Source organism: Orcinus orca, chromosome 18 (assembly GCF_937001465.1).
Source record: "Orcinus orca chromosome 18, mOrcOrc1.1, whole genome shotgun sequence".
NCBI lineage: Eukaryota > Metazoa > Chordata > Mammalia > Artiodactyla > Delphinidae > Orcinus > Orcinus orca.
Window position 1 is genome coordinate 58,176,656 of NC_064576.1, and position 26,799 is coordinate 58,203,454.

The 26,799-nt window shown below is 45.5% G+C and overlaps 1 protein-coding gene across 4 annotated transcripts in view; it reads right to left on the bottom strand.

Annotated features, from left to right (window-relative positions):
- RUBCNL (rubicon like autophagy enhancer) overlaps positions 1–26,799 on the bottom strand; it is a 43,167-nt gene that overhangs the window by 8,918 nt on the left and 7,450 nt on the right. The window contains exons 1-11 of one of the 4 annotated variants that reach the window (XM_033436795.2): positions 22,271–25,453; positions 20,046–20,677; positions 16,554–16,636; positions 15,885–16,095; positions 11,846–11,947; positions 11,329–11,389; positions 10,397–10,526; positions 8,309–8,454; positions 6,782–6,846; positions 1,454–1,692; positions 320–381 (exon numbers count right to left, since the gene is read on the bottom strand). In XM_033436795.2, coding sequence (XP_033292686.1) covers positions 320–381; positions 1,454–1,692; positions 6,782–6,846; positions 8,309–8,454; positions 10,397–10,526; positions 11,329–11,389; positions 11,846–11,947; positions 15,885–16,095; positions 16,554–16,636; positions 20,046–20,583 — 1,637 coding nt within the window. In that variant the 5' untranslated portion in view covers positions 20,584–20,677; positions 22,271–25,453. Of the gene's footprint in view, positions 1–319; positions 382–1,453; positions 1,693–6,781; positions 6,847–8,308; positions 8,455–10,396; positions 10,527–11,328; positions 11,390–11,845; positions 11,948–15,884; positions 16,096–16,553; positions 16,637–20,045; positions 20,678–22,270; positions 25,454–26,799 lie in introns of those variants that run through there. The other 3 variants (XM_033436794.2, XM_033436792.2, XM_033436793.2) reach the window with 3 other exon arrangements.

Below are 26,799 nucleotides of genomic sequence, written 5' to 3' on the forward strand. Positions count from 1 at the left end.
ACACTTACAAAGGGTTAGGATGGTAAATTTTATGTTGTGTGTATTTTATCGCAATTTAAAATAATGATAATAATAGCCCACTGGCTAGAGCTGTTTCATCCTTATACTGGTCCATTCTTCTTAATATGTTAAATTCCCTGCTAGTGAGCTAGAAGGCTTAGCAACACTCAAGAGGGGGTCCGCATCCCCAAGGAGAGTCACAAGGTGACTGCTATGTACTGGAGGAGCTGGGCCTGGAGGCACAAAGGATCAGCAAGTGTGTGGGGTTATCAGACCTCCCATTCACAGGCCCGCCCGCCCGCCCAGCCAGCAGTAGCACCTTTCAGCAAACCTGCAGGTCTTCAACAGCTTCCTGATGTGAAATAGCTGCTCCTGGATTTCCTGATGTGAGGAACCAAACAGGAGGAAAAGTAAGTGTGATAAAATAACACTGGAGGTATATGTACACGTGTAGCTGATTCACTTTGTGATACAGCAGAAACTAACACACCATTGTAAAGCAATTCTACTCCAATAAAGATGTTAAAAAAAAAACACTGGAAAGGTACAAGTCAAAATTAAATGTTATTTCTAACCTTGAAATGCTACAACTCTAGAAAATAAGCTTTTGAAATACACAGTCTTTATAGCAGGGGTTCATTACTGAGTCCAGAGATCTACAGAGGGTCCAGGAGGGACCCAGGTCTCGGGGAACCTGAAGCTTATACAATGTTGGGGGCCTTCTTTAAGAAAAACACCAAACTATATACAAAAGGAGGAGGTCCTGCGATTTGAGACACCATGGATGAACCTGGAGGACATTATGCTAAGTGAGATAAACCAGACACAGAAAGACGAAAACTGCATGATCTCACTTATATGTGGAATCTAAAAAAGTCAGGTACATAAAAGCAGAGACTAGAAGGGTGGTTCCTAGGGGGAAAGAAGTGAGGGAAATGGGGAGATGCTGGTCCAGGGTACAGAGTTTCAGTTACGTAGGAAAAGTCTAGAGACCTCATGGGTAGCATGATGACTACAGTTCACGAGACTATATTAAATACTGGAAATCTGCTGAGAGAGTCAATTTCAGGTGTTCTTACCACACACACCCAACAGGTAACTGTGTGGGGGGATGGATACGTTCATTAGCTTGACTAGCAATCATTTCACCACGTATATGTATACCAAATCGTCATGTTGTACCCCTTAAACACATACAATTTTTATTCAAAAGAGAATAAAATTCAAAAGCTAGGTATAAATGAAAACTACGCATAAATGTGAAATTTGGTTTGGGACCACGGAAAGAGCCCAAGCAGGCGAGGGTCTCTGAAGCATAAGCTCCATCCGCTGGGTGGTAAACCTGCCCCTTTGAGGGTCTGTCTGGAGGCCCTGAGCTGGGGGTGATGTCCATCTGCTGCCACAGGACCCTTTCAGCCACTGGACTCCCTTCCCCGGAAAGGCAGTTGCTCACCCTCACTCTGTCCAGCTCCTTGGCCTTCGTATACAGGCCGTGGCCGACGTGCAGCAAGTTGAAGATGGGCTGGTACCATATGCTATCCAGCAGCCGTTTGGAGAAATTGCTGACGTAGTACCTCCTGAAGTCCCACAGCCTGAGGATGCGGGCCGGGATGCACGACTCCGCGTACGAGTGGCAGCAGTCACAGAAATACTTGCCCAGGTATTCGCAGTACCGGAGCCGCTTCACGAATTCTGCGGGACACACGGAAGGATGAGCACTGATCACCTGACGCTGGAAACCCACCCTTGCCTGTCCCCACCTCCAATTCCCTCCCAAGGGCAAGACTCCGCTCGCTGTTTTCATGACGCTGGAGCCGTGCTGCGGAAGCTCTGGCAGACGCGGGAGGCCTCGAGTCATGGCCATTCATGAGCTTTGCTTTCGTGTAACAGATGTTGGGAAATAGAACCCTCCCGAAACACTCTTGGATTTGGAAGATGGGCCTTTTAAACTGACGTGTGGTCAAAAGAACATGAGATTCAGGGTCCGGGGATTTGGTGGGAGTCCAGTCTCAACCCCTTACTGGCAGGAAGACTCTTATAAGCCCGAATCTCTTCGGGCTAACGGTCCTGAAGCCACAAAAACGAGTCAGAACTGGATTCCGTGATATCACACATATGAAAAATGCTTTGGAAATGATAACGCACTCTACGTAGACTGTTAGGAAGTAGCACCCCAAAGAGTTCTTGAATAAATCGGTGAGGAAAAAAATAAAAACACGCACAAAGGCTGGGAATACATAGGAAGAGGAAACACAGCCAGTAAAGATGTAAAAAACACTCAGTCTCAGTAACAAAGACATGCATATAAAATGAGTGAAAACTTGGCTTTGCCTCAGACTGTCACACATTTAGGAGATCCAGAGCTGGTGAGGTGCAGCGTGGTGGGCACTCACCCACAGGGCTGACAGGAGAGGCTGCCTTTTAGGACATTTCCGTGATACAGTTCAATTCTTAAACATGAGGCAGTAATCTTAATTCTGCAGCATTAGACAGAAATGCTAACTGGCACGTGTGGCAATAGAGAAAAGCGTTCATTACAGCACATTTATAATAGATGGGGGGGGGCGATCTAAATATCCATTAAGAAGCAACTGGTTAGATAAGCATGGCGCACTCAACAGTGAGATGCCCGGGGGTCTATGAAATACAGGGAAGAGTGTGGGCAGTGGCCGTGCAGGTATAGGTGTGTATTATGTGATCTGTATCTTGTTTTTAAAAATAACCACACACAGTCCAAAAAAGTGCCCACCAAAAAGCCATCATTGAATACTTCTAGAGGGTGGGGGAAAGAAAGGAGTTTTGCTCTTTGCACTTTTTAATTTGCTAAAATGAACATGCATTGCTTTTGGAGATATTGTTAATAAAACATATTGACAAACAATAAGTATAGAAATTAATGCAACCAATACCTGGGTGCCCACCACCCGGCTTAAGAAAGAAAATGGCAGTTCAGCTAAGCCTCCTACGCGCTCCTCCCTCAAGCCTAGGGTCTAAGATGAGCCGACATTTATCATTCATGAAGGAAGCTGATTTTCTCCTTAAGGCACATCACAGCCTTCCTGTGCTTAGGAACACTGGACAGCATTTCAGCACTATGCTTGGGGGCTATTTTAAACAGCTGAAACCACCCCAAAATGCAAAAATGTAAAAACACATGGCACTAAATAAACTGTGAAAAGGACTTGTTTACAGCATGAGAGCTGAAACAAGGAGGCAGAGCTGCCTTGTTCAATTTCAGCTGAGAGCAAGTGCACCGGGCAACTCACATTTCAGGCGATAAATTTTTCGGTGCTTTGCACATACCTGTGAATGCCTGTGAAAACCCCGTGAGCACTGATTTTGGAGTCACAAGTAAATTTTAGGGAGTAGGCAAATTTGCAAATACGGAATTCGTGAGGGATGAGGGTCAACAGTAAGTACATACGTACACACGCTATTATCAAACTCTAACATATAACACTCCTCTAGGGTTGACAAATTATTTGTGAAGAACTTATTAAGTGCTTAATGATTCATGTCTGAGCTCTCACATTTGAAACTTTGAAAAGTCTACTGTACTGTGTCTATTTCCCACCTTGGATTAGGATCTCTGATATGAAGAATAATGAGTATTATTTTGCGTATGATAGGGCCTCAACACGTTTTATATTAAACGGGAAAAACACAGGCATATCCTGGCCCCTGAACTCTATTTTTCTGATCGAACTTAGCAAGACGTGAAGACAGAGGAGGACAGAAGGGGCCAGTGCATTTTCCTGTTAGAATGCATCTTTCTCTAACATCTAAAATCCTAACGTTTCAACATCCAGCCACTCATTCACCAAATTTCATTGAATGCATACTAAGCATTATACTATCAATACAGAACGAATTACGTCCATCTCTTTTGGTTTCCTCAGTCCTTGAATTAAAACAGAACAAAACAGAGCACGCTAAACCAGCGGTTCTCGACCAGGAGTGATTTTCCCCCTAAGGGACATATGGAAATGTCTAGAGACAATTTTGGTTGTCACCACTGGGGAGCTGCTAGAGGCATCTAGGGATGCTGCCCAACTTCCTACAACTCACGGGGTAGTCTCCCCCATGCCCCTCACAACAACGCACAGCATAGCCTCTCCCACCCCATCCCCCACACATAACAAAGTCAGCAGCACTGAGGTTGAGAAACTCTGCTCTAAGCCACAGTTGTTCTCATCTCAGGAAAAGTCAGTGTCATAGAAAAAAAATAAGAGGGAAAAATTCTAGAACAGCGCTGTCCAACAGAGCTCTCTATGAGGACAGAAACGTTCTTGATCTGTGCTGTCCTGATACAGTCACTACTGGCCAGAGGTGGCTGCTAGGCACTTGAAATGTGACCCGTGTGCTTGAGGAACTGGATTTTTAATTTTAATTTTCAGTAGCCACAGGGGCTAGTGGCTACCATACTGGACAGTTCAGTTCTAGAATACAGCTGACTAAAGAGAAATAATGACGAAATGCAATGTATGAAACTTGGTGGACAAATTAGCTATAAACATCATCTTGAGGACCACGAATGAATCTGGACTAGTATTAGACAATATTAGAGAATCATTATTAATTTTCTTTGGTGGGATAACTGTTCATCATCCTTATTTTTAGGGCCTGCTAAAGGGTAAAATCCCATCCTTTCTGCTGCTTACGTTTCAAATGATTCAGTTTGTGTGAGATTGGAGGAGAGTAAGAAGACACGACAACTAAATTGAGGGTGGAATTCTGGATTGGACCCTGGAATGGAGAGCGGTCATTAGTGAAACCCAAATAAACACTGTAGGTTAGTTACTAGGATTGTATCAATGCTAATGTATCAGTTTTAATAATTATACTATGATTATTATAAGGTGAAGGGTGGGTGAAGGGTATATGGGTTGTGCCTGTACTATTTTTGCAACTCCTCTGTAAGTCTAAAAATATCTCAAAATGAAAAGTTAAAATTATTCTAAGAACTATAGGAAGTTCGTGGGAAAAGTCCAAAATGATTTCCACGGTTGCTAACGCTCCTGCCGTCTGTGCTCTGCCTACCTCTGCGGCATGTTGTCTGATCTTGTTCCTACTCTCCAGTCATATAGGACTTCTTTGCAGTAGCCTTGGGCCCTTTACATATGGTGACCCCCCCCCCCCAACCCATACACACACACACATACACACTCTCTCTCTCCTCCTCCCCCTCCCCCTCCCTCTCTCTCTCCTTTGGGGACAATCACTTCCTTATGAAACCTTTCACTCCCAGCCCCCCGAGCCCAGATTAAGTTCCCTGGCTGTAAATCCCATAGCACACTTGCCTTTCTCTTTTGTCGCAGGCATCGCCCTGTTATTTACTTGGCTGATGACTTCCTGTCAGCAAGCTTCATGAGGGAAGGACCATGCTGTTATCAGTGGTGCAGGCCTACGTCCCCACATGTGAACAAACTCTGGGAAGTACTTTAAAAGTTGGTGGAATCATAGGCACGCATTCACACTTTCTGAGTCATGCATTCAATATTTACTGAGGCACCAGGATACAGTGGTTAACCAAAGAGACATGGTCCCCACTAGACTAGCGGGGAAGAGGGTCATTCAGAGAAAATTAGTTACGACTGTGATGCATGGCAGGCGTTACCGTTCAGCATGGCAGAAGGAAGTTCGGATAGATTTCTGCTTTCTATTTTTATTTCTTGAGGTGGAGATGCTCAAAGTCTTTTTCCTTCCAAGATTGCCTGTCAAAGGAACCCTTTCCCACAAAGCTCCTTTCCAGCCTTCTCAGGTTAGACCTATGGATGCCTTCACAGCAAAACAAGTGATTCCCAGTCTCAAGAGAGCAACTCGCCTTTCTGACGGGGTGAAACCTAATTTTCTAGGCCCTGGGGCCACTCCCTGAAACTCTCTTAGAGGAGTCTGGCTAGCTCCTGCATAAGCCATTCAGTCATTCAACTAATATCTTCTGAGTCCCAACTGTGTGCCAGGTACGCTTGTAGGAGCAATAGATAAAGCAATGGATAAAACAGACCACATATCTGTCCTCATGGAACTAGAGTCTATTTTACTGAAAAATCAGTAAAATAGGAAAGAATATTTTAGGGAGATAAGTGGTTGAATAAAAATTAGAAAGGAAGGGGAATATAAAGTGTGTATGTGTGTGTTTGTGGCCAGGAGGGTGGTGAGGTGGACAGTTTCGATAGGGTAGCCAGGGAAGATCTGTGAATGAAGATGGGACGGAAGGAAGAGAACCAATCAGGGGGACGCTGTAGGGAGGGCATTCCAGGGAGAGAGAAGCACAAATGCAAATTCCTGAGTCAGGAGAGAGCCTGCCGCCTTCAAGGACCGACAGGGAGGCCTTGTGGCTGGAGCTCAATGCCCGACGGGGAGAAACCTAGGAGATAAGAGTCGGAGAGGTAATGGGCAGTCACAGAGCCTTGTAGGTCACGGTGGCCTCTTCACGAAAGAGAGGGCAGCATCATGAAGCGCCTATAACTTCTCATCAAAGGCATCTCTGACAAAAACAATGCACCGCCCAACTCTGATGTATAGAGGGATAAACAGGAGATATAAGAATTGGTTATTTGGGGGTGCTTTTTAACTTACAGTATTTAAAAATGCAAGGGTATGGATATGAAATTATGTAAATTTCATTCACATGCTTATGAATCAAACCATTGTTGAACAGAAGATTTGTTGCTGTGTAATTATTGCTTGTATGCATTTGAGAGAAAAATATACCCATACTTATGTTTTAAGAAAACAATGTTATCACCTAATAAGCAGGCAACCCATTATCCATACTTACTAGGTTCTATCGGAGTTCCACAGCCAGCACAGAAAAAATTTTGGGCTGCTACCATGAGATCCCTCCTGAGGGCAGAAAATGAAAAGAGTTACATTTCAGAAAAGGCCAAGGGGGCATTTTTCACTGATAGGAAGAGAAATTGACATCATCATACTTTTCTTGGCTTAATTTTATCATTTTTCATTTGGGAAAGAAATAGAATTATTCAGTAGAGTTTTCTAGTTGAAATCTCTCGGTCTTTTAAAAGCCCCTGCTACCACCAAAGCAGAAGTCGGTATCACGAGTAACTATTCCACTGAGAGGTCCTTAGAGACGTCTCACTGGGCACACACAGGATTCTCTCTCCACGGAGAACTAGAGGCACGTAATACATGGGAGAAAGTTCAGGGGTACGAGACACCAAGAGATGATGCACTCGGGCAGTTTACAGATGGACCCAAAGACATTTAGATGAATAAGAGGTAATATAAGACAATGCTATCAAACATTTTTGGTGAAAGATAGTCTACTGAAGTGTTTGCTATTGAACTGTTAGTGTCACAGTTCCACATGGGATTTGGAAATATGGAGAAAGTTGTAAATTTTTAATACAGTTTAGGGTCAGCAAAAGTGGCCACGGTAAAAATACGTGGAACCCTACTCATGTGCGTTTGAGAGGACCCAGGGAAATCCCAGAGGAAAGACATCCCACACCAAGGGAAATGACCCCTCAACAAGGCTTGGAGAGGGGGCTCTTCTGCCCAAGCAGCCCCAGAGAACTTCCTGGCATTCTCTTGAAAGAAAAAAATAAAGTCAGTCTATAAGGCACCTCCACAGGGAAGGCAATGACCCTTACCAGTCCCTTCATAACACTGCAGTTTGTACACTGTATTAAATACCAACCAAGAGGAATGAAAAAAACTGTATTTCGTTACAATGTCCCTTTGTCTACAATGTCATCTAGTCTCAGAATAAACACTACTTTAAATTATTATAGATATTTATATACAATGTATTTATTTCCTTTTTTTTGCACCATCTTGGTTTTTTTGTCTTTTAGGATTTCGTTACTTCATAGAGAACAAAGATATTTTTATTTGCATTCTGTTATGTTTCTTAACTAGAGGTGCGCTTTTCAAGATTAAATTTTCCTTTAAAAAAAGTAATTCATTGATTTTTACTTCACATTGCACTGGAAAATAGTGGGCTAGTCTTAAAATTACTGTATGTAATTTTTAAAGCTCACTATTAGCCACTTAATATGAGCCTATTTACTTTTCAATTGTTATGTAATGTTCATAATTAAGGACACATAGTTAAATTCTCAAGTTGTCAAAACTTACAGAACGCAAAAGCCCATGATAAACAGGGTGCCAAGAAAAGCTAACTCAGAAAAATATGCCCAACTTTACTCTTCCTAAAACAAATTTTTCTTTGTCCCTTGGTATATTATTTTTTGCCTTCACCTATTTTCAGAACGAGTCAGGCGGGACCCATCACAACTTGCTTTAACTGGACTGGCGGGTCCAAGCAGCAGCCCAGACTTACTTGAGTGGTGGATGAACATTAAATATGATTTGAAACCTAGGGGGCGCCCAGTCTCCAGTCCCTCTGATCCTCGACTTCAGTTTAATTTCCTGTACTACATCCGTGCTGGATTCAAAGTCTTTCTGGACACATTCTTCATTTACAACCTGCATAAATAACCCAGAAGAGGATTTAGGAGCAACAGGCATATTTCAGGAACTGAAATAAAAGAACATTCAGGGCTTCCCTGGTGGCGCAGTGGTTGAGAGTCTGCCTGCCGATGCAGGGGACACGGGTTCGAGCCCCGGTCTGGGAAGATCCCGCATGCCGCGGAGTGGCTGGGCCCGTGAGCCACGGCCGCTGAGCCTGCGTGTCTGGAGCCTGTGCTCCGCAACGGGAGAGGCCACAATGGTGAGAGGCCCGTGTACCGCCAAAAAAAAAAAAAAAAAAAAAAGAACATTCAAATGTGTTTGCAACATTAAAATTTACCTTGAGAAATGAAAACTGCTTTCATCTGAACTAAAGGACCTGGGCAGAGCCCTCCCTGTATTTAAAACCCTCTGCAGGAGAATTGCTTAAGACATCACACAGCTGAGATCATTTTGCTTGGTATTTTCAGTTAGTTCTTTTGTTTCCAGACTTCAGATTGCTGTAAGTAGGTCAGTGTGACCTGGAATGCTTTCCTGCACAGCAGAACCTCACCCTGCTTAGTCAACAGGCTGACAAATGGTGCGGATCAGAATCCCCTGTTGTAGTCAGACTTTTCCAGAAGCAGCTCTCTGCAGACACTTCCCGGCTTATACAGGTGCAGAGGCACCTCTCCCAACCATTATACTTTCCTCTTAGCATCTAAAATCCAAACTCCTGAACTTAGCATCTATGCCCTCCATAGTTTGGTCACTTTTGAGCTTAATTTCCAAGGAAGATGAAGATTAACTGTCCCCAAAACACACCCAGCTACACACAAACACACGTTTTCCAACCACACCGAATCACTCTGCTCAAGAAACACACCATGTGGACTTCCCTGGTGGAGCAGCAGTTAAGAATCCGCCTGCCAATGTGGGGGACACAGGTTCAATGCCTGGTCCGGGAAGGTCCCACATGCCGCGGAGCAACTAAGCCTGTGCGCCACAACTACTGAGCCTGCACTCTAGAGCCCGCGAGTCACAACTACTGAGCCCACGTGTCACAACTACTGAAGCCCGCGTGCCTAGAGCCTGTGCTCTGCAACAAGAGAAGCCACCGCAATGAGAAGCCCACACACCGCAACAAAGAGCAGCCCCCGCTCACTGCAACTAGAGAAAAGCCCGCCAGAAGAAACAAAGACCCAATGCAGCCAAAGATAACTAAACTAATTAATTTTAAAAAATATTAAGAAAAAAAAGAAACACACCACGCGGACTTCCCTGGCGGTCCAGTGGTTAAGACTCTGAGCTTCCACTGCAGGGGGTGCAGGTTTGATCCCTGGTTGGGGAACTAAGATCTTGCATGCCCTGTGGCATGGCCAAAAAAAAAAAAAAAAAAAAAGGGAAACACACCCCGCACCTCCCTGTCACTTTTGCTCCAGCTGCCCTTTGCCAAGAGTGCCCTTCACGTGCCCCTACCTGCTACAGTTCTGCCTGGCCTGACGCTTACCTTGAATTCTGAGATCGCCTATCAGCCTTCCCAAGTTCCCCTGATGAAATGGAACACTGCCTTCGCTGCACTTCCAGAGTGCTTTTCTCCCACCCCGACTTTAGCCTCTGCCACAGAGTCCTCTGCCGCGGTGGGTGGCCTGCTCGGCGGGCAGTGTGGAAGGGAACCAGCCTGGGCTTTCAAACGAGGCAGCCTGGGGCTCGACTCTCGCCGCTCTACCACTGACCAGCCCCACTGAGGGTCTGGAACTAACACTTAATTAAAATAACAGTAGCATCTACCTAATAGGAGACTTGTGAGGATTAAAACATGAATTGCTGAGCACAGACCCTGGTGCATCATAAGCGCTCAATAAACATCAGATCCATCAGCACCCAGCAACAAAGAAAGACAGAAACATCTGATGTGAACAGCGGGCAAAATGAGAATTTAGGAACCTTTGATTCAAGGTCAACTTCTGTTGATACTTACTATGGAGCCAGCTGCGTTCAGGGAGCCTGCCAGCTGATAATTAACTTCTGACATCCAGCACTTCCTGAAGAGGTGGTATAACTCTTTGGCTATTAGCTCAGCCGAATTGAAGTTTGGCTCATAAACGACACTAAAATGGAAGAGATGCAAAAATGGAACACTATATTCACGAGGAGTGTTTTACGGTCTTGTGCTTCAGGTTTTCAACTCTCCTTCCCTCTCCAAAAACCAGAGGAGGTGTCATACAACAGACAATGCATCTTACCGTGCCCACCGACGGTTATCTTACTCGACTCAATGCCTCCACGCTCAACAGGGCAGCTTGTGTTTGTTGAGGGTACCAAGGGGAGGGGTGGTGAAAAGAGCACCAGATGTAGAGTCAGAAGACCTGAGCGCAAGCCCTACCTCTGCTCTTTAACAGCACGGCGTCCTGAGGCACATCTCGTCCGAACCTCAGTTTCTGCATCCATAAAATGGGGTTTAAGAAAACCCGCCCATCCCACCCATGAGGATTAATGAGAATGTGTACAAGAGTCTTTGAAAGGGGCTTCCCTGGTGGCGCAGTGGTTGAGAGTCCGCCTGCCGATGCAGGGGACACGAGTTCATGCCCCGGTCTGGGAGGATCCCACATGCTGCGGAGCGGCTGGGCCAGTGAGCCATGGCCGCTGAGGCTGCACATCCGGAGCCTGTGCTTCGCAACGGGAGAGGCTGCAGCAGTGAGAGGCCCGTGTACCACAAAAAAAAAAAAACACTTAAAAAAAAAAGTCTTTGAAACACTCTAAAAACACTGTAGGAACTTTAGTAGTGATGGCTTCATTTCTAAGCAGTAATCCTTGTTATTGGAACTGGCTGAATTGGGCCCAAGATGTCAGAGGCCTGGGGTCTACAGAGCCTCAGAGGTGATGGCCCGGGGGTCTGCGTGCAGATGATACCTCTTAGAGGAGCTGCAGGAACATCCACAGGTCTCTGTGGTATTGCTGAAATCTCCAAGTTCTGTGGGAAAATCAAAGAAAGGGTGGTGAGGTCTTTTAATCTGTTTCACCTCATCGCAGTCAAGTTTATGAGAACACAGCAAGAGCTGCCTGCATCTCAGAAAGGACCGATTATTCAGCATCTCCATACTTCACATTCTTTTGTGTTTCTACTATGAGACTACAGCTAATGACCAAAGATGGGATTTCAAAATATGCCCATCTGAAATTTCATCAAAATATAATTGAGGCGCCAAACAGATATCGGACCATAACGAGCACCTGCTTTTGCATTCAAATCTACAAATGAGATGAGAGATTAATATCGAGACATCTTATTTTTTATATCAGGGACATTGTCTGATCTTGGGAGGAGCTTCTCTGAATGCCACGTAAGGTGGTACTGTGTGTGAAGAGTGCCAGTATGTATGTGGGGAGGAGGGTACCTAGTCACAGATCATGAGTTTCCAAATCTTACCTACGATAACGAATTCATCCAAGTCACATTTGCAGTCATCCTTCATCACATCACAGTAAGTAGGTGTTTCAACCACTGGGCTGACCTGTAACACAGCACAACCTAGAAGAAGAAAGGAAGGAGATTTCACCAACAAGAAGAAAAAGGACTGCCCAACCTGCAACACCCAGCTAAACCGAAATTGGGGAATGAAAGGGCTAGTTGATTTTTTTTTAATTTTAACATTCAGCTGTAAGAATTAAAAAGTACAGGGAGCTCTTTTTGTGTTGTTCTTATATGTACATGATTAAGTGAAACAGACTGCTGAGTCTATTGTGGTCCATAGGAGTATTCTGCCTACTTTTATGTAAGTTTGAAAATGTCCGTAATACAGTGTTTTACAAAATGAAAGAGGGGGAAAAACACTTTTTCTTTCACAGTGAGGCAAAAAGTATAGGTGACAAACATTGTACTGGGTTGAACATGTCCCCCAAAATCATGTCTACCCAGAACCTGTGAATGTGACCTGATTTGGAAATAGGGTCATTGCACTGTAATCAAGTTAAGCTGAGGTCGTACTGGATCAGGGCAAGCCCTAGATCCAATACGACTGGTGTCATAAAAAGAGGGAGATGTGGACACAGACGCAGATATTCGGAGAAAGAACATCCTGTGAAGATGGAGGCAGAGACTGGAGGGACGTGTCTACACACCAAGAAACATCAAGGATCCCCAGCAACTGACAGAAGCCAGGAGACAGGTGTGGCCCAGAGCCTGTGGAAGGAACCAACCTTTCCAACAACTTCATGGCTGACCTCTGGCCTCCACGACTGTGAGAGGCTAAATTTCTGTTGTCTTACGTCACCCAGTTTGTCATATTTGGCTACAGGAGTCCCAGGAAACGAATAGAAACACGTTTATGCTTTTCTATCCCTAATACCAGTTTGGGGAATTATCCCAAGAATGTCATTAAACAGAGGGGAAAAAGTGGAAGAGGAAGGTTTTGATCACCAAGGAGCTATCTGCAGTCCTTTTAAAGTGTTAAAATATTGAAAGCTACCTAAATGCCAAAGAATTGGGAAATGATTTTGCAAATCATGCTATTACCTCAAGAAATACCCTCACTGAAAAATGTGATCATTGAAAAACCGTTCTAGCTGGGAGACAATCAACTTCTCAGCTTGCTTTCCTCATGGGTTAAATGGGGACAATTTCACCCACCTCTGTGTTTCTCACACTCTTTCGATCATAGTCAGCAGTAACATACAATTTACATAGCAACCTAGTACAGGCACAAAAATAGACTTAACTGATAAAGTTCCAGGAAGCATCGCTCCCCCTATGTGAGGTGCATGCTGATACTGTCTAGTTTTTCGTTTTTTGTTTTTAATACTCTCTTGATCAACCTGCAATTTGTTGAACGCCTGCCTTACCTCATGGAGTAACCTCTATGACCATAAATGTCACAAGAGTGATAAAAGATAAATATTTTTATCTGTGTGGTAGAAATATTTTTAAATTTCATTTCACATATTCATATTTTTAAAAAATTTCAGCTAAGGGCTTCCCTGGTGGCGCAGTGGTTGAGAGTCCGCCTGCCGATGCAGGGGACACGGGTTCATGCCCCGGTCCGGGAAGATTCCACATGCTGCGGAGCGGCTGGGCCCGTGAGCCATGGCCGCTGAGCCTGCGCGTCCGGAGCCTGTGCTCCGCAACGGGAGGGGCCAATACAGTGAGAGGCCCGCGTACCGGAAAAACAAAAACAAAAAAAACAAAAACAAAATTTCAGCTAAGCATGAGCTTCCAGTCAACCATTCAACAAATATTTATAAAATATTTCAGGCCAGGCATATATTGAATGCAAATATAAGTAAGACAAATTCTAATCTCTCAAAGAGCTTAAGACCTCATGAGGGGGCTGAGACACCGACACACTTAACCACAAGAAAGCAAGGTGTGTGTCGTGGGCCTTCAGAAGTTCAGAGGTCGGGGGAGCCATGCACATAGATAATCACAGAGCATCCTGGAGCACAGCTTGTGATTCATTTCCCATGAATGGTACCTCTGCCCTGTGATACAAATCAGGGAGCATGCCACAGAGCTCGTAGCGGGAGGTTGCTTTTGAAGAATGGGAAGGAGGAAGGAACTAGTGTGCTGTTCCTGGGGAACCAGCAATCCAGGGGAGCCCAGGGAAGCAAAGGGAGGGAGGCAGGGGCTTATGAAAAATGTCTGCCAACGAGTAGAACAGGCTAGTAAAACCGCAGCCCATGGTACAGCACAGGGAAGCAAATGGCGGGAGATGCCTGTTGGAGAGGCAGGGAGCAGGTGGACACCAAAGGCTGAAATCCCAGGGTGAAATGTGGAACAAACTCAGCAGGCCATGTTAGAGGATTAGAAGCTGCGTTCTAGGAGAACAGATGTGTGTAGAATCAACGAGGGGAAAGAGGCTGAAAGTAAAGAGAGAAAATCAAAGACAGCAAACATACACGGAGGACCTAGACGCAGCTGTTACAGAATGACTGGCCAGAGGCTGCTGTGATGGTCCAGGTGAAAGGTGGGACTGGGGCACAGGTGGCAGGATGTTGTATTACTGTTAAGTCAGGACTGATTTTTTTCCCTTGTAGAAACAGGACGGAGCATGGGCATGAGGAAGAAGAGGCACAGGTAGAGCCCCGTGTACAGGAATACGAATCCCTTCTTTTCTCCCCACGGGTGGCCTCAAGGGGGACCATGGTCCATATCACATTCCCCGGCTCCCCTGGCCACTGCTGGCTGACCAGTTGTGGACACCCCGTCAAAGCAGGCCCAGCCAGGTGCTGTTCCCTGGGAATGTGGACTTGGGGTCCTGAAAGGCTAGGTTGAGCTGTGAGACCCTGACTGAGCCATCAGGGGGACTGCCGAGCTGAAACCAGATGCTAGGGGGAGGGTAGAAGTCTAGCCGCAGGAAAAGGAGAAGGAAACAACTGCACGAAGAGAAGTAATGAGAAGCCACAAAACCCCAGAAAAGACAGATGCCAGAGCTGCCTCTCTACTGGTCAGTTCTGTACTGGCCACCACTGGGTTCGATGAGGATGCTTTGTAAACTTTTTATTAAAAAATCCCTGTAAATTTGAGCGAGGTAGTCTATTCGACATCTATTGATCGTGCACCTGCGTTGTGCTACACACGGAGCTGGTGCCTCCCTCGTCACTGGAAGGTTCCTGATTAAGATGCTAAGTAAAGGCAGTCCCAGCGAAAAGGAGGCTTTAGTTTTCTTTTTTTTTTTGAAAGGAGGGGGGTTGTCAGGGAGTGACAGATGACTAGCTTAGACAAGTTAAGTTAGTTACCTGCCCACCAGGTAAACGCGTTCCACAGCTCCCAGGCTTGTGAAGCAAGCCCTTAGAAGAGAGGTGAAAGGCTGGGAAGAAACTGGGGAGAGATCAAGGGAGAAGGAATAATGGAAAAGCATTGCAGTGGATGCAATCTCCCAGGAAGTAAATACAGAGAAAGAATCTAGGACTGAAGCAGGACTCAGACTTAGGAAATGGGAAGAAAATAGATAAGTCCTAACTTCAGTTCTCAGCTTAGGTCCCCTCCTGTCCAGGAAGGCTCCCTGGATCCCAGAATAAAGAGAGATGCCCTGAGCCCGTGACTCGCCACGCTGGGCCCTTGCTTCTGTTAGCCCAGCGATCACGCATCCCTTTCTCAGCCTCTGCTCCGGCGTGACAGCTCCCTGGGGAAAGGAGCACATCCTGTTGCCTGCGGAATCCCAGCACCCAGCGCATCATGGGCTCCTTGATATTGGGATGAATGAAAGAGGTCTACGGGGGGGTTGGGGGTGGGTGGGAAGGAAGCCTGTGTAAGAAGAGGGATGCTGAGTGACAAGACAGAGGAAGAGGGAAAGCAGGATGGCACCCAAGAAAAAAGCACATCGATTTCATAACTGAATGGAGCACAGTGACCAATCCCAAGCCAAGCGGCAGAAATGGTGGGCATTGGACAGGTTACTCCAGAAGCTTCAGACAGAGGGGATGCACGTGGCAAATGCAGCAGGAAGCGTTCTCGTATTTGCCCCACTTGCCTTCAGAGCCACTGTCGGACGAAGTGCAAGAGCTGGATTCCTGCTTTATGTGGCTATAAAACATCCCTTCCAAGTCTGCCGGCTCATGCCCGAGCGACCCGCCGGCCTCTCCTGTACTCCAGGTCTCTGTGTGCTGTTGACTCAGAATACTACACTTCGTATTCTCCATGACTGAGATAATCATATCTGCGATGTGAAAGTGGGCATTTTCCTGCAGAAGAAAAGATGATCAGTTAAAATTCTCACAAGCACAATCAACTTTTTTCCTACTGAGGGGGTATTAGATGGAAAAATCAAGAAGCTGTATTTAAGTGGAGTTAACGCGTAGACATGTAAATGTTTATTTAACTGCGTTATCATAGGTCATTACATCAAGCACAGCCCATATCTTCCGGAGACAGAAGATTTAGCCCACTGCAACCAAAAGATGACCCAAGTTGAATTTCTTGTGATATAAAACCCTAGACTGGTGGTGCCTCAGTGGGAGACATCATTCATCAGTCATGGAAAACTTCCCAGCTGAGTGCACACGCTACCACTCAAATGCTGAGATGAAACTTATTTGCCATGTCTCATCCAGTGAAGCTTCCAGACTGAAATCAGAACAGCACGTTCTAAGGGGTTAACACTCTCGGTGGTTTTAAAAAGAAAAAAAGAAGCTGTGTTCACCTTTTCTACATCCACAGGGAGCACGAATGCCTCTGGTGAGAAGGAATTTGAAGAAACGGTTCTTCCACCGACTTGAATAGCACCTGCCAATACAGCAAGTTATTAAAAATAGAGAAAAAGAAGTTCAAAGATGATCTAAGAACAATTCTAGGGAGTGGCTTTTAAGTGCTGTTTTAAAAATCAGCACAGGGTCTTCCCTGGTGGTCCGGTGGTAAAGAATCTGCCTTGCAACGCAGGGGACGCAGGTTCGATCCCTGGTCGGGGAACTAAGATCCCACATGCCGCGGGGCAATTAAGCCCGAGCACCACAACTACTGAGCTCGCGCGCTTCAACGAGAGAGCCCGCGTGCCGCAAACTACGGGGCCCACACGCCCTGGAGCCTGTGCGCCATGCGCCACCTCTAGAGAGAGAAAACCCACACGCCACAACTAGAGAGAAGCCCTCGCGCTGCAACAAAGAGCCTGTCTACCGCAAGGAAAGATCCTGCATGCCGCAACTAAGACCCGATGCAGCCAAATAAGTAAATAAATAAAACCAAAAATAAAATAAATATAAAAAATAAAAATCAGCACAATTCTGGAATAAACTAGGACGACAGAAGAAGAAAGACCCTTCTGATGGTAGACCTTGCAGATGGCAGTCATCATTTCTGCAAGAAGCTTCTGGAGTAACTTGGGAGGAATCCTCAGAGAAGGATTCCCAGAGAGCCATGGGAATGGAGGAGACCAATGAGGAAAGAGGGTAGAAAGAGAGGAGGATCATGGAATCTACCTACAGGAGATGGAGGGTGAGAAGGAGCAGTCTAGAAGCAGGGCCTTAAGAATTGTGGGATCATTCCTCCAACTCACTGCATTTGACCTAAAACTTCCTGTTTACAGAAACAAAATCTATCTGAAAAAGGTCAGCACTGCTTCTCTAAAACGTTCTTCCTCCAGTCAAAAACAAGAAGAAGCTGCAGAGGATAAATTCGGCTGACTCATCCATTCTGCGTCCTTATGAAGCCACTCCATTACTGGCAATGAACACCACCAAGACAAAAATGAGGCCTGTCGTGTGACATCTTATTGCAGCTTGTAAGGCAAAACATTTCTGTGAGAGCCATAAGCGCTGTTGTCCCAACCTGGTGAATCAGAACAAAATGCTACAGATGTTTTGAAGGCTTTACAGCTCTCGGGGTGGCAAACAGAGAGACAAGCAGAATCCCTCCAAGCCCTCTGCCTCGTCTTCAAGAACTCCACTGTTGCATGGAAAACTCTGGACCTCTTAGCTTCAGAAGCCATCTGGGGTGGGCAACCTTTTTCTGAAAAGGACTAGGTAGTAAATATTGTAGGATCTGAGGGCCACACAGCATTCGTTGCAATTACTACTCAGTTCTGCCACTGTCCTGAGAAAACAGCTACAGACAAAACAAACACAACTGTATTTGTAAAATCAGGAGTCTGGCGGGGTTTGGCTACAGGTCATAGTTTGGGGACCCTGAGGATAGAGGAAAAAGCACAGAGAAAAATCAGACAGTGGATTCCGGTTCCAGGCCCACCGCCGTTCACCAGCTATGCCTCTGCAGTAAAATTTCCTCATCCCTGGAATTGGGATAATTATTATTATTGGGATACTTACCTTATTAGGAAACTGAAGGAGATAAGGAATGTGAAACCACTTTGTAAACGTGTAGATCCTATGCAGACAAAAGGAATTGTTTCTTACAGCCCCAGGAAATGCTGACAGGCCCAGGTGTCTTTCCCTCCCGAATAATCTAAAAAAGGAAAACCCTGCTGCTTTCATTTGAGAGGCAGCAGATCCGGGAAAATCCCAGGCCTTGTGGCAAATGCCTGCACTCCCCACATCAAAGAAAGAAAGAACCATCTCACTCGGGACTTCTTTTTCTTAAGCCCATGGAATGAATCCCCTTACCAAGTTTAAGAGATACTCTCAAAAGACAGAGTGGTTTTTAAAGGTACTTAGATTGCTGGGAAACACTGTTTCTGGACAAAGCGTCTGGGGTGCCTGTTTTCTTTCTTGGAGAAAGGATAACTTGAAATTGCAGAACCACTTCCTGTAGAGGATTAAAAAAATGATTTGGGGCAGGGGTACACTAGGCCCGCCAGGTCATCTTCCGTCACTTTATAAGCTGTCGTGGTGGTGGCCTGCGGGAGAGAGGCCTTTCAATTTTCTCTGTTTTTTCCTCACTCTCCCCTGAGACAACCTAGCAGGAAACTAATTTCTCACTTTTCAACCAGTGGATTTACAAGTCACTCTTTTCCTGAGAGCTAACCGGCCACGGGAGCGAAAAGAGAAAAAAGGCCTATAATCAGACTATGCCATTTTGCTCAAATTTGGTTCTTAACTCAAAGCTAGCGCACTGAACCACTGTCCAAAATCTGCTCTTCTTAAAGTATTAATAATATGTTAAAGATTGTCACCATCTTTGACTTTTCAAAAGTTTCAATAGAACAAATAAACCCCGTATTTTAGGAAAGGGGGAGGATTGGTTCCTGCTAGCGAGAAATAAATACACACACACACACACACACATACAAAGGCAGGCAGCTTTTAAAACTGTTTTGAAAGAAAAAACTTCATTGACTATTTGAACTAGGATTCCAACAGAAATACATGTTAATGCAAAGTGTGAATATAGGGCTTCCCTGGTGGCGCAGTGGTTGAGAGTCCGCCTGCCGATGCAGGGGACACGGGTTCGTGTTCCGGTCTGGGAGGATCCCACATGCCGCAGAGCGGCTGGGCCCGTGAGCCATGGCCACTGAGCCTCCGCGTCCGGAGCCTGTGCTCCGCAACGGGAGAGGCCACAACAGTGAGAGGCCCGCGTACCACAAAAAAAAAAGTGTGAATATAGCATAATGAATATTTAAAAATAAACTAAGCATGCCACACATTTTAACAAGAATTGCTAATTTATTGACTCTTGAGTGGCATTTGGAATGGATTATCTCATTTTAGGAATTTCAGTATTTTAGGAATATGTGTGTCACCTCATAGCCCTGGTTTTAACAGGAAAAGGTTTTCTCCAGTTTGGAGGAATTGTGGTTACTGTGTTTAAGTCTTACTTTTTTTCTAGCCACACCCTGTCCAGGTAAATCTAACAGGGGAGGCGAGTTCCTCTCCTACCTCAGCACTGGTGTGAACCAGAGCCCACTCTGTCCGGACTAGCTTCCGTCACCACACTGAATGCAGAGCACTTCTGGCGCTCTCCTGCAGGGCACATACCTGCTCCAAGATGGCAGGTGACACTGATTATCAACTAAGTTGAGCTAAGATGACATTTCCCTGCAGTCTAAGGAGAAGGGGTATCCTTGACTCCGCCCATCGTGACCCGTGGTGCTGGGCCAAAGACAGCATGAACTGAGCCCATGCCCTGGATCGTGGGCAAAGTGGAAACCCAGGAGCTTTTCCCTCACGAGGAGCACCTGGCCTCAGCCCCGGGCAGAGCTGGTGTGAGAACAGACAGGAAGGAGGGCAGTCCCCCCCAGAGTTACCTGCATCAGTGGAAGCTGTCAGCTGGGAAGGCTTGAAAAAAGTATCGTCAGCCTCACGACACGGGGAGGCAGCCAAGTCGATCTTGGAGCTTGTGAACAGAGGCGTCCAAGGACAGCGTCCTGGGAGCACTGCCCGTTCTTCCTTTGAAGTAAGAGAGAAGCCACTGCCTTTTTCAGCTGAGCCCCGGGCAGAGGAGCTGCCCATGGAGTCCACAGTGCCCTTCGACAATGATGTCTCCACCACGGAGTCCCCAAGAGATAACGGTGAAGGGCCCAAGGGAGAGGCAGCATCCCAGGCAACACGGCTCTCTCTGTTCCCCACTGCTGGCACCTGGGGGGGCGAGTCCTGCAGCTGTTGCTGCACACACTGGGGGTTAATCCAGGCAGCTCTGTGCCTCATAAACCTGATGTCTGATGCGCAAGAGAGGTGGTCCGTGTCCAGGAGGCTGGGCGAACCATCAATGTCGCCAGGGTCATTGCTGATTCCTTCGCAGGGGTCCACAGGAGAGTCCTGCCGGCCCGCAGACTGTGACACCATCTTCGAGGCTCAGGGCTGGTGTGAATTCCCTTGTGCTGTTGGATTAGGACCTTGAACTCACCACCTGGTCAGCTAGAGGGCTTGGGGAGCTTACCTGCAATGAGCAAGAATCATTCACGATAAACAAGGGCTCGATCATATTTTTAACTCCAAATTCTTTTAAGGAAGCAAAGAAACAAGAAATAAAGTTTCTACTTCGTCCTATACAACACAGTAAATTCCGCTTGGATTTAAAAGGAAAAAATTAATAAATGAATCAGCCATAAAACTAGAAGCAAACGTAAGGGATATGACATTGGGATAGGAAAGGGATTTCAAAGCATAAAAATATTATTTTTATACCAGGATAAAGTCGTGTAAGGATACTGCTGATAAAAAAACAGGTAAAAATGTAAAACACCCATGCATTAAATGTCAACTCAAAATGGGAATGCCATCTGGAAGTAAAGACACACGTTCATAGTTTCTTATTTCTATTTAGTTCGTGTTTGTATTTCAACAAAGTAGGCAAGTGGCATGTGAAACTGAGAACAACCAATAGCACCAAAAACTTCTGTTTTGTATAACTTTACATGAGCCTGTAATACTTACTTAGATTATAACAGCAATGCGAATTTATGATTGGCTTATAATATCTAAAGACCACACTGCAAACCTAGACTCTGTCTTTAAAATGCTCCACTCACTTTTCAGCCCCGTCTTTAGCTTTAGTAAGTTAGGCAGTGATTACAATGTTGAGAGCCACACAGATGAGAAGCGCTCTCGTCACTAATTACAGGCCCAGCACATGTGTCTTCCTCATGTTCTCCCACTGTCCTTCACGTTGTAAAGCTCCAAACAGCCTTCAACAGCCAAAGCAAGGTTGGCAGGGGGAAGGTTTAGAGATGGAGGTGTCTGCTTGGGCAGTGACCCTAAAGGAAAGGTGAAATCCATGGGCACACTGCCGTGAGCCTCCGACTTTGGTCCTCATAACGTTCCAGGGCTTTGGGCTTCCCTGGTGGCACAGTGGATGAGAGTCCGCCTGCCGATGCAGAGGACACGGGTTCGTGCCCCGGTCGGGGAAGATCCCACATGCAGCGGAGCGGCTGGGCCCGTGAGCCATGACCGCTGAGCCTGCGCGTCCGGAGCCTGTGCTCCGCAGCGGAAGAGGCCACAACAGTGAGAGGCCCGCGTACCACAAAAAAAAAAAAAAAAGTTCCAGGGCTTTAAACACCATCATTATATATAGGTGGTTCCCACATGGATCTCTATTCCTGACCTCCCCTGAACTCTGGGCTAGCGTATCTTACTGCTTAGTTGACGTTTGTCAAGAAGGCATCACAACCTGATATATTCAAAATAGACACTGATTTTTTCCCCCCCAAATCTGCTCCTGCCTGGTTTTCCCCATCTCAGCAACCCCCTAGTTGCTGAAGCCCCGAATGTAGGAGTCAGTACTGACCCTACCTTCCCAGGCTCTCCATCTTTAACCTACCAGCAAGCTTATATCTACAGCCACCACCCTAGTGTAAGTCAGCATCTTCTCCCACTGGATCTCCCGCCATCTTCCCGATGGTCTCTGTGCTTCCACTCTCACCTATTTATAATCAAGTTATTCAGAGATATCTTTTATAAACCTAAATCATTCCCTTAATCGACCACCCCCATAGCTTCCCATCAAATCTGGAATAAAATCCAAAATCCTTACCTTGTCCTCCAGTCATGACATGATCCTGTCCTGCAGACCTCTCTCGCCTGTCCAACCTCCGGAAGTCCCAACCACGCAGCAAACCTTGAGTCCCACACGCTCTTGCCCACTCTCTGGGCTCCGTTGTAATCTCTCTGCTTGGACCACTCTTCCCTCAAATGATCACACATCTGGCTCCTTCCTTTCTTATGCGTGCCTGGGTTTATGAATGACTTCCTCAAAGGAGTCTTTCCTAACTACCTCTCTTAACGTAGTTTCCTGGTTATGCCTTCTCACATCACTTTGCTTAATTTTCATCACAGTAGTTCTCACTTCCTGATACTTCCTGTCATCTCTGTCCAGCCCCCTGACTAGAAGCTCCGGGAGAGCAGGGGCCTTGTCTAAGAGTGGCAGATGGGGGCTCAATAAAAGTTACAGACTGAATGAATAAATCCAACAAAGTGGAAATAAAGTCACGGGTAGAGGAAAGACGTCTGTGGTCGATACAACTGCTCTATTATGGTACCAGACTTACTCATCCAGGGATGGAAGTGAATCAATGTTTCCTAAAGATACAAAATTTTTCTCACCCAATGCTTACAAAGAGACCAAAAGAAGGTAATGTGGAAACTGGGTTTTCTTGATTTGTGGGTCCTCCATTGCAGGTCATAGTTTTTGGAGTGATGTAGGACATCTATGTATATCTATCATCCTCAGAACACGGCACAAGCTCCAACTCACCAGTCACAAAATATCACAGGATTTGGTGAGAACGGCCAGCACTCACTACCTGAAGCGTTTCATCTTCCTTCTCCCGACCTCAAATCTCACTTTGTGCCCCAGTTTCTCTTTGTCGCACATCTTTTCCTCTCCAGTAATTTCGAGTGTTATAATTACCAAAAACCCCACTCGTGACTATGGCTTTATAAAATGCCAAAAACACAGAAGCCTGGAGTAAAAAGTGAAGCAGTGTCACTGCACCAAGCCCCCACCAATCCTACTTCTTTCCCAGAAATAACATCGTCAACCATTTTATTCCATCCAGACCTTTTTCTATGAATTAACATACATATGTCAGATCAGAAGATATGTCTTATTTTCTTTTTTATATACACACGAGATCATACTAAACGCACTCTAAACATACCTTCTTTTTCTCTCATCAACATGTCTTGAGGGTATATATTCTTTTTTTAAATTATTTATGGCTGTGTTGGGTCTTCATTGCTGCGTGAGGGCTTTCTCTATTTGTAGCAAGCGGAGGCTACTCTTCGTTGCGGTGCGCGGGAGGTGGCTTCTCTTGTTGTGGAGCACGGGCTCTAGGCATGCAGGCTTCAGTAGTTGCAGCACACGGGCTCAGTAGTTGTGGCTCGTGAGCTCTAGAGTGCAGGCTCAGTAGTTGTGGCTCACGGGCTCTAGAGCACAGGCTCAGTAGTTGTGGCGCACAGGCTTAGTTGCTCTGCGGCATGTGGGATCTTCCCGGACCAGGGTTCGAACCCATGTCCCCTGCACTGCAGGCAGATTCTTAACCACTGCGCCACCAGGGAAGTCCCATTGAGGGTGTATATTCTTTACCTTAACTATTTTACCACTTTTTATGGTACAAATGTATCATAAGTTCTTAGCCAGACTCCTATTGATGAAACTTTTCAGTTTTTCACTATTATAAAATATACAGCAATGAACATCTTCAATCATGTTGCTTTTGATTGACTTTCTTTTACTAGATCTTTTCTTTCACTAGTGCCAATTTTAGTTCTGAGTCCATAGCCCATGATAATCTCACTATTTCCAAGAGAATGAAGCTATGTCAGTCATGTTTTAGTCTCAATTTTCTGCACATCATATCTGGTTTTGTGTGTGAGAGATGATTACAGATATGAAATCATATGAAAAACACACAACCTCAAACAAATGGTAAGCAGTAGTGATACCTGTGTTTTTATAAACAGTTTAAAGTTAACAATTCAAAGAGAATGATGTTATTTATGAGCCTTCCAGATATGGAATCAACTGCACTGAGCAAAAACAGACTTCCTTATAAAAAGTAATTTTCATAAGCAGGTGCTTGTTCTACTTCCTTCTAGAAAGATGTTCTTGCTTCACACAAAGAGCCGGCAGGTGCTGGCTTTGCCAGGTTATAGAATGAGAACATTGTAGAGCTGGAATAGGCCCACAGAAAGTCAAAGCCATATCTAAGGTCACAGCTGGGTAGTGGCAGAGAAAGGATGACAAGCCAGGTTGGACATTCATTAGGAAGCGTGCGTTTCTCTGACATGCAGACTGACACAGAGGAGAGAGCAATGACTGGAGATAAAGTCCAGACCCTGGAGATGAGAGATCATCTCCATTTCTTGATCTTTGGGGCAACAGATAATTCAGGAGATACCAAGATATTGTTGCTGGTTGTGTTGCTTATTGCCACATTGCTTCTAGTCTGTTATTCAATTAAACCAATATTCATTGAGCGTCTATTCCATGACTGGCAGTGTTTTTGTTCTGGTAGCACTGGGGTAACAGTGGTGACTGAAATAAGTTTCCTGACCTCCAGTAGCTTACACTCTGGTGGAGGGGAGACAGGGACTAAACACATTCATAAATTTCAGGCACTGACTGACAGCAGGTAACATGGATCTAAGGAATGCTTGGCATCTTCTCAAAGTCCTTCCCGCTGTCACAAATGAGCTCCCTTGAATCAGAGATGCTGGGGCGCAAAGATAAAATCAATTTCCAAACACATTTCAAAGGAAGAGAAAGCCAGTTGCGAAGCTTACTGTCAGTTCTATTGAGATTTTCCTACTGAACGTAAACACAGATTACTAGTTAACACATGTGCAGCAGCAAAGGTCCTAGACAAAGGAAAGACTCCAGGACTCGACCCGCAACACCCCAAGTCATTCTGGAAGGTCTCTGAGCACTGGAGTCATTGGTCCCATTGAGAATGACTGCATTACTAGGGCCACAGTGGCCGCTGCAAAGATGCAACCTTTGCAAGAGGGGCGGATGACTCACCGTGAACCTCTATAGAGACCTGCAAGACAAAAGTCTTGCAGACCTTAAGCAGCCAGCATTTTGACGGTAGCGAGGAGACGGCTTTAGCTCCTAATACCCCTAAGAATCTCAAAGACACTCCAGGGCTAGGAGCAAGCATGTCAGGTTTAGGATTTAGGATTTTCTCTGCCTCAGCACTAGTACCTGAATACATAACTGGGAGCATCAAAGAGTCATCTTAAATGCGACCTTCTCTGTGAGGCCTCCCTGGTCACCCTATAAATAATGGCAACTGCCCCTCCCCCGTAGTTCCTCTCCCCCTTCGCAACTATCTTTCTCTCCTTACTCCTCAGCTCTACCCCTCATTTCATTTAACCTCAGTGACACCCAGTAGAATGTAAAATCTTTGAGGGCATTTTAAAAACTTTTAATTTTCTTCAATGATCTGTCCCTAGTATCTAGAACAGGGGCATATCATAGGTACTCAATAAATATATTGAGTATATGAATAAAAGAATGAACAAACTAACCAACAGTACCTAAGTATGGTTATATTGGTATTTCTGTTGCCCAAGAAAGGAAGCCAAGAACAGACGTCACCCTGTAGAAGAAACTGGAGATCACGACCTAAAATACTTGCCAACCATTTCCTTAGAATAAAGGGTGTTAGAGAAATCACAAACGAGAGTTGAGGGTGAAAGGTCAAATTCATTTCTCTCAGTTTCATGGTGTCTTATGCCAGGTGAGAGACAAAAGCAAGCAGAGAATGAAATGACCTTTAACCACAGCATGTGAGCTCTTTGGTTAACACAGTTCCCAGGACCTCTTCCCATCTTTCTGTATCTATTCCCTTCATGCTTTGACTTTAAGCAAAGGCTAATATCCCCCAAGGATGTCTACAGACTCAAGCGATCACAGATCACACAGAAACCTTTAAGATGCCCAATAATGCAACTCCATAGCTTCCCTGACAGTGGCCAGGAATCAGAGTAAACTGCAGTTTTGAAACAGCTGCACCTTCACTGCACATGTGCTGAACGCTGTGTTCTCATACGAAAAGCACCAGGAAGGAAACAGTGCCACACCGCAATGGTGGCTGGTGGCATCACAGGACTCCTCTCCGTCCAGGTCAACCTTTGGCAATGACCCTTCATTTTGAAGGTCTGTTGTCAGAAGAACACAGAGGAAGGACAGAAAGCAGGGTGGGGTGGGAAGGGGAAGACCCAGCCAGGGAAAAGGTCAAGGAAACCCAGATATTTGCCTAAGAAAACTGCAGGGTTGCACAAGAGGCACAGATGACTAACTTTCTATGGTCACTGCATCTGTCATACTTACCACTCTCGTTCTGCACAATGAAAATTTATGATATTTCGCGTGTTATTAGGCCAATTTGGGAACTGAAATGCAGACCTTTAGGGGACTTGCCCAAAGTCTCACCATTAGTAATCGGCAGAAGTAGAATAAAAATAAAAGTCCAACACCTGATCCAAAGCTCCTTGCACTGGTATTTACATGTTCCATTTGGGCTGAAATTAGCAGGATATTTTCAATTTCTTTAG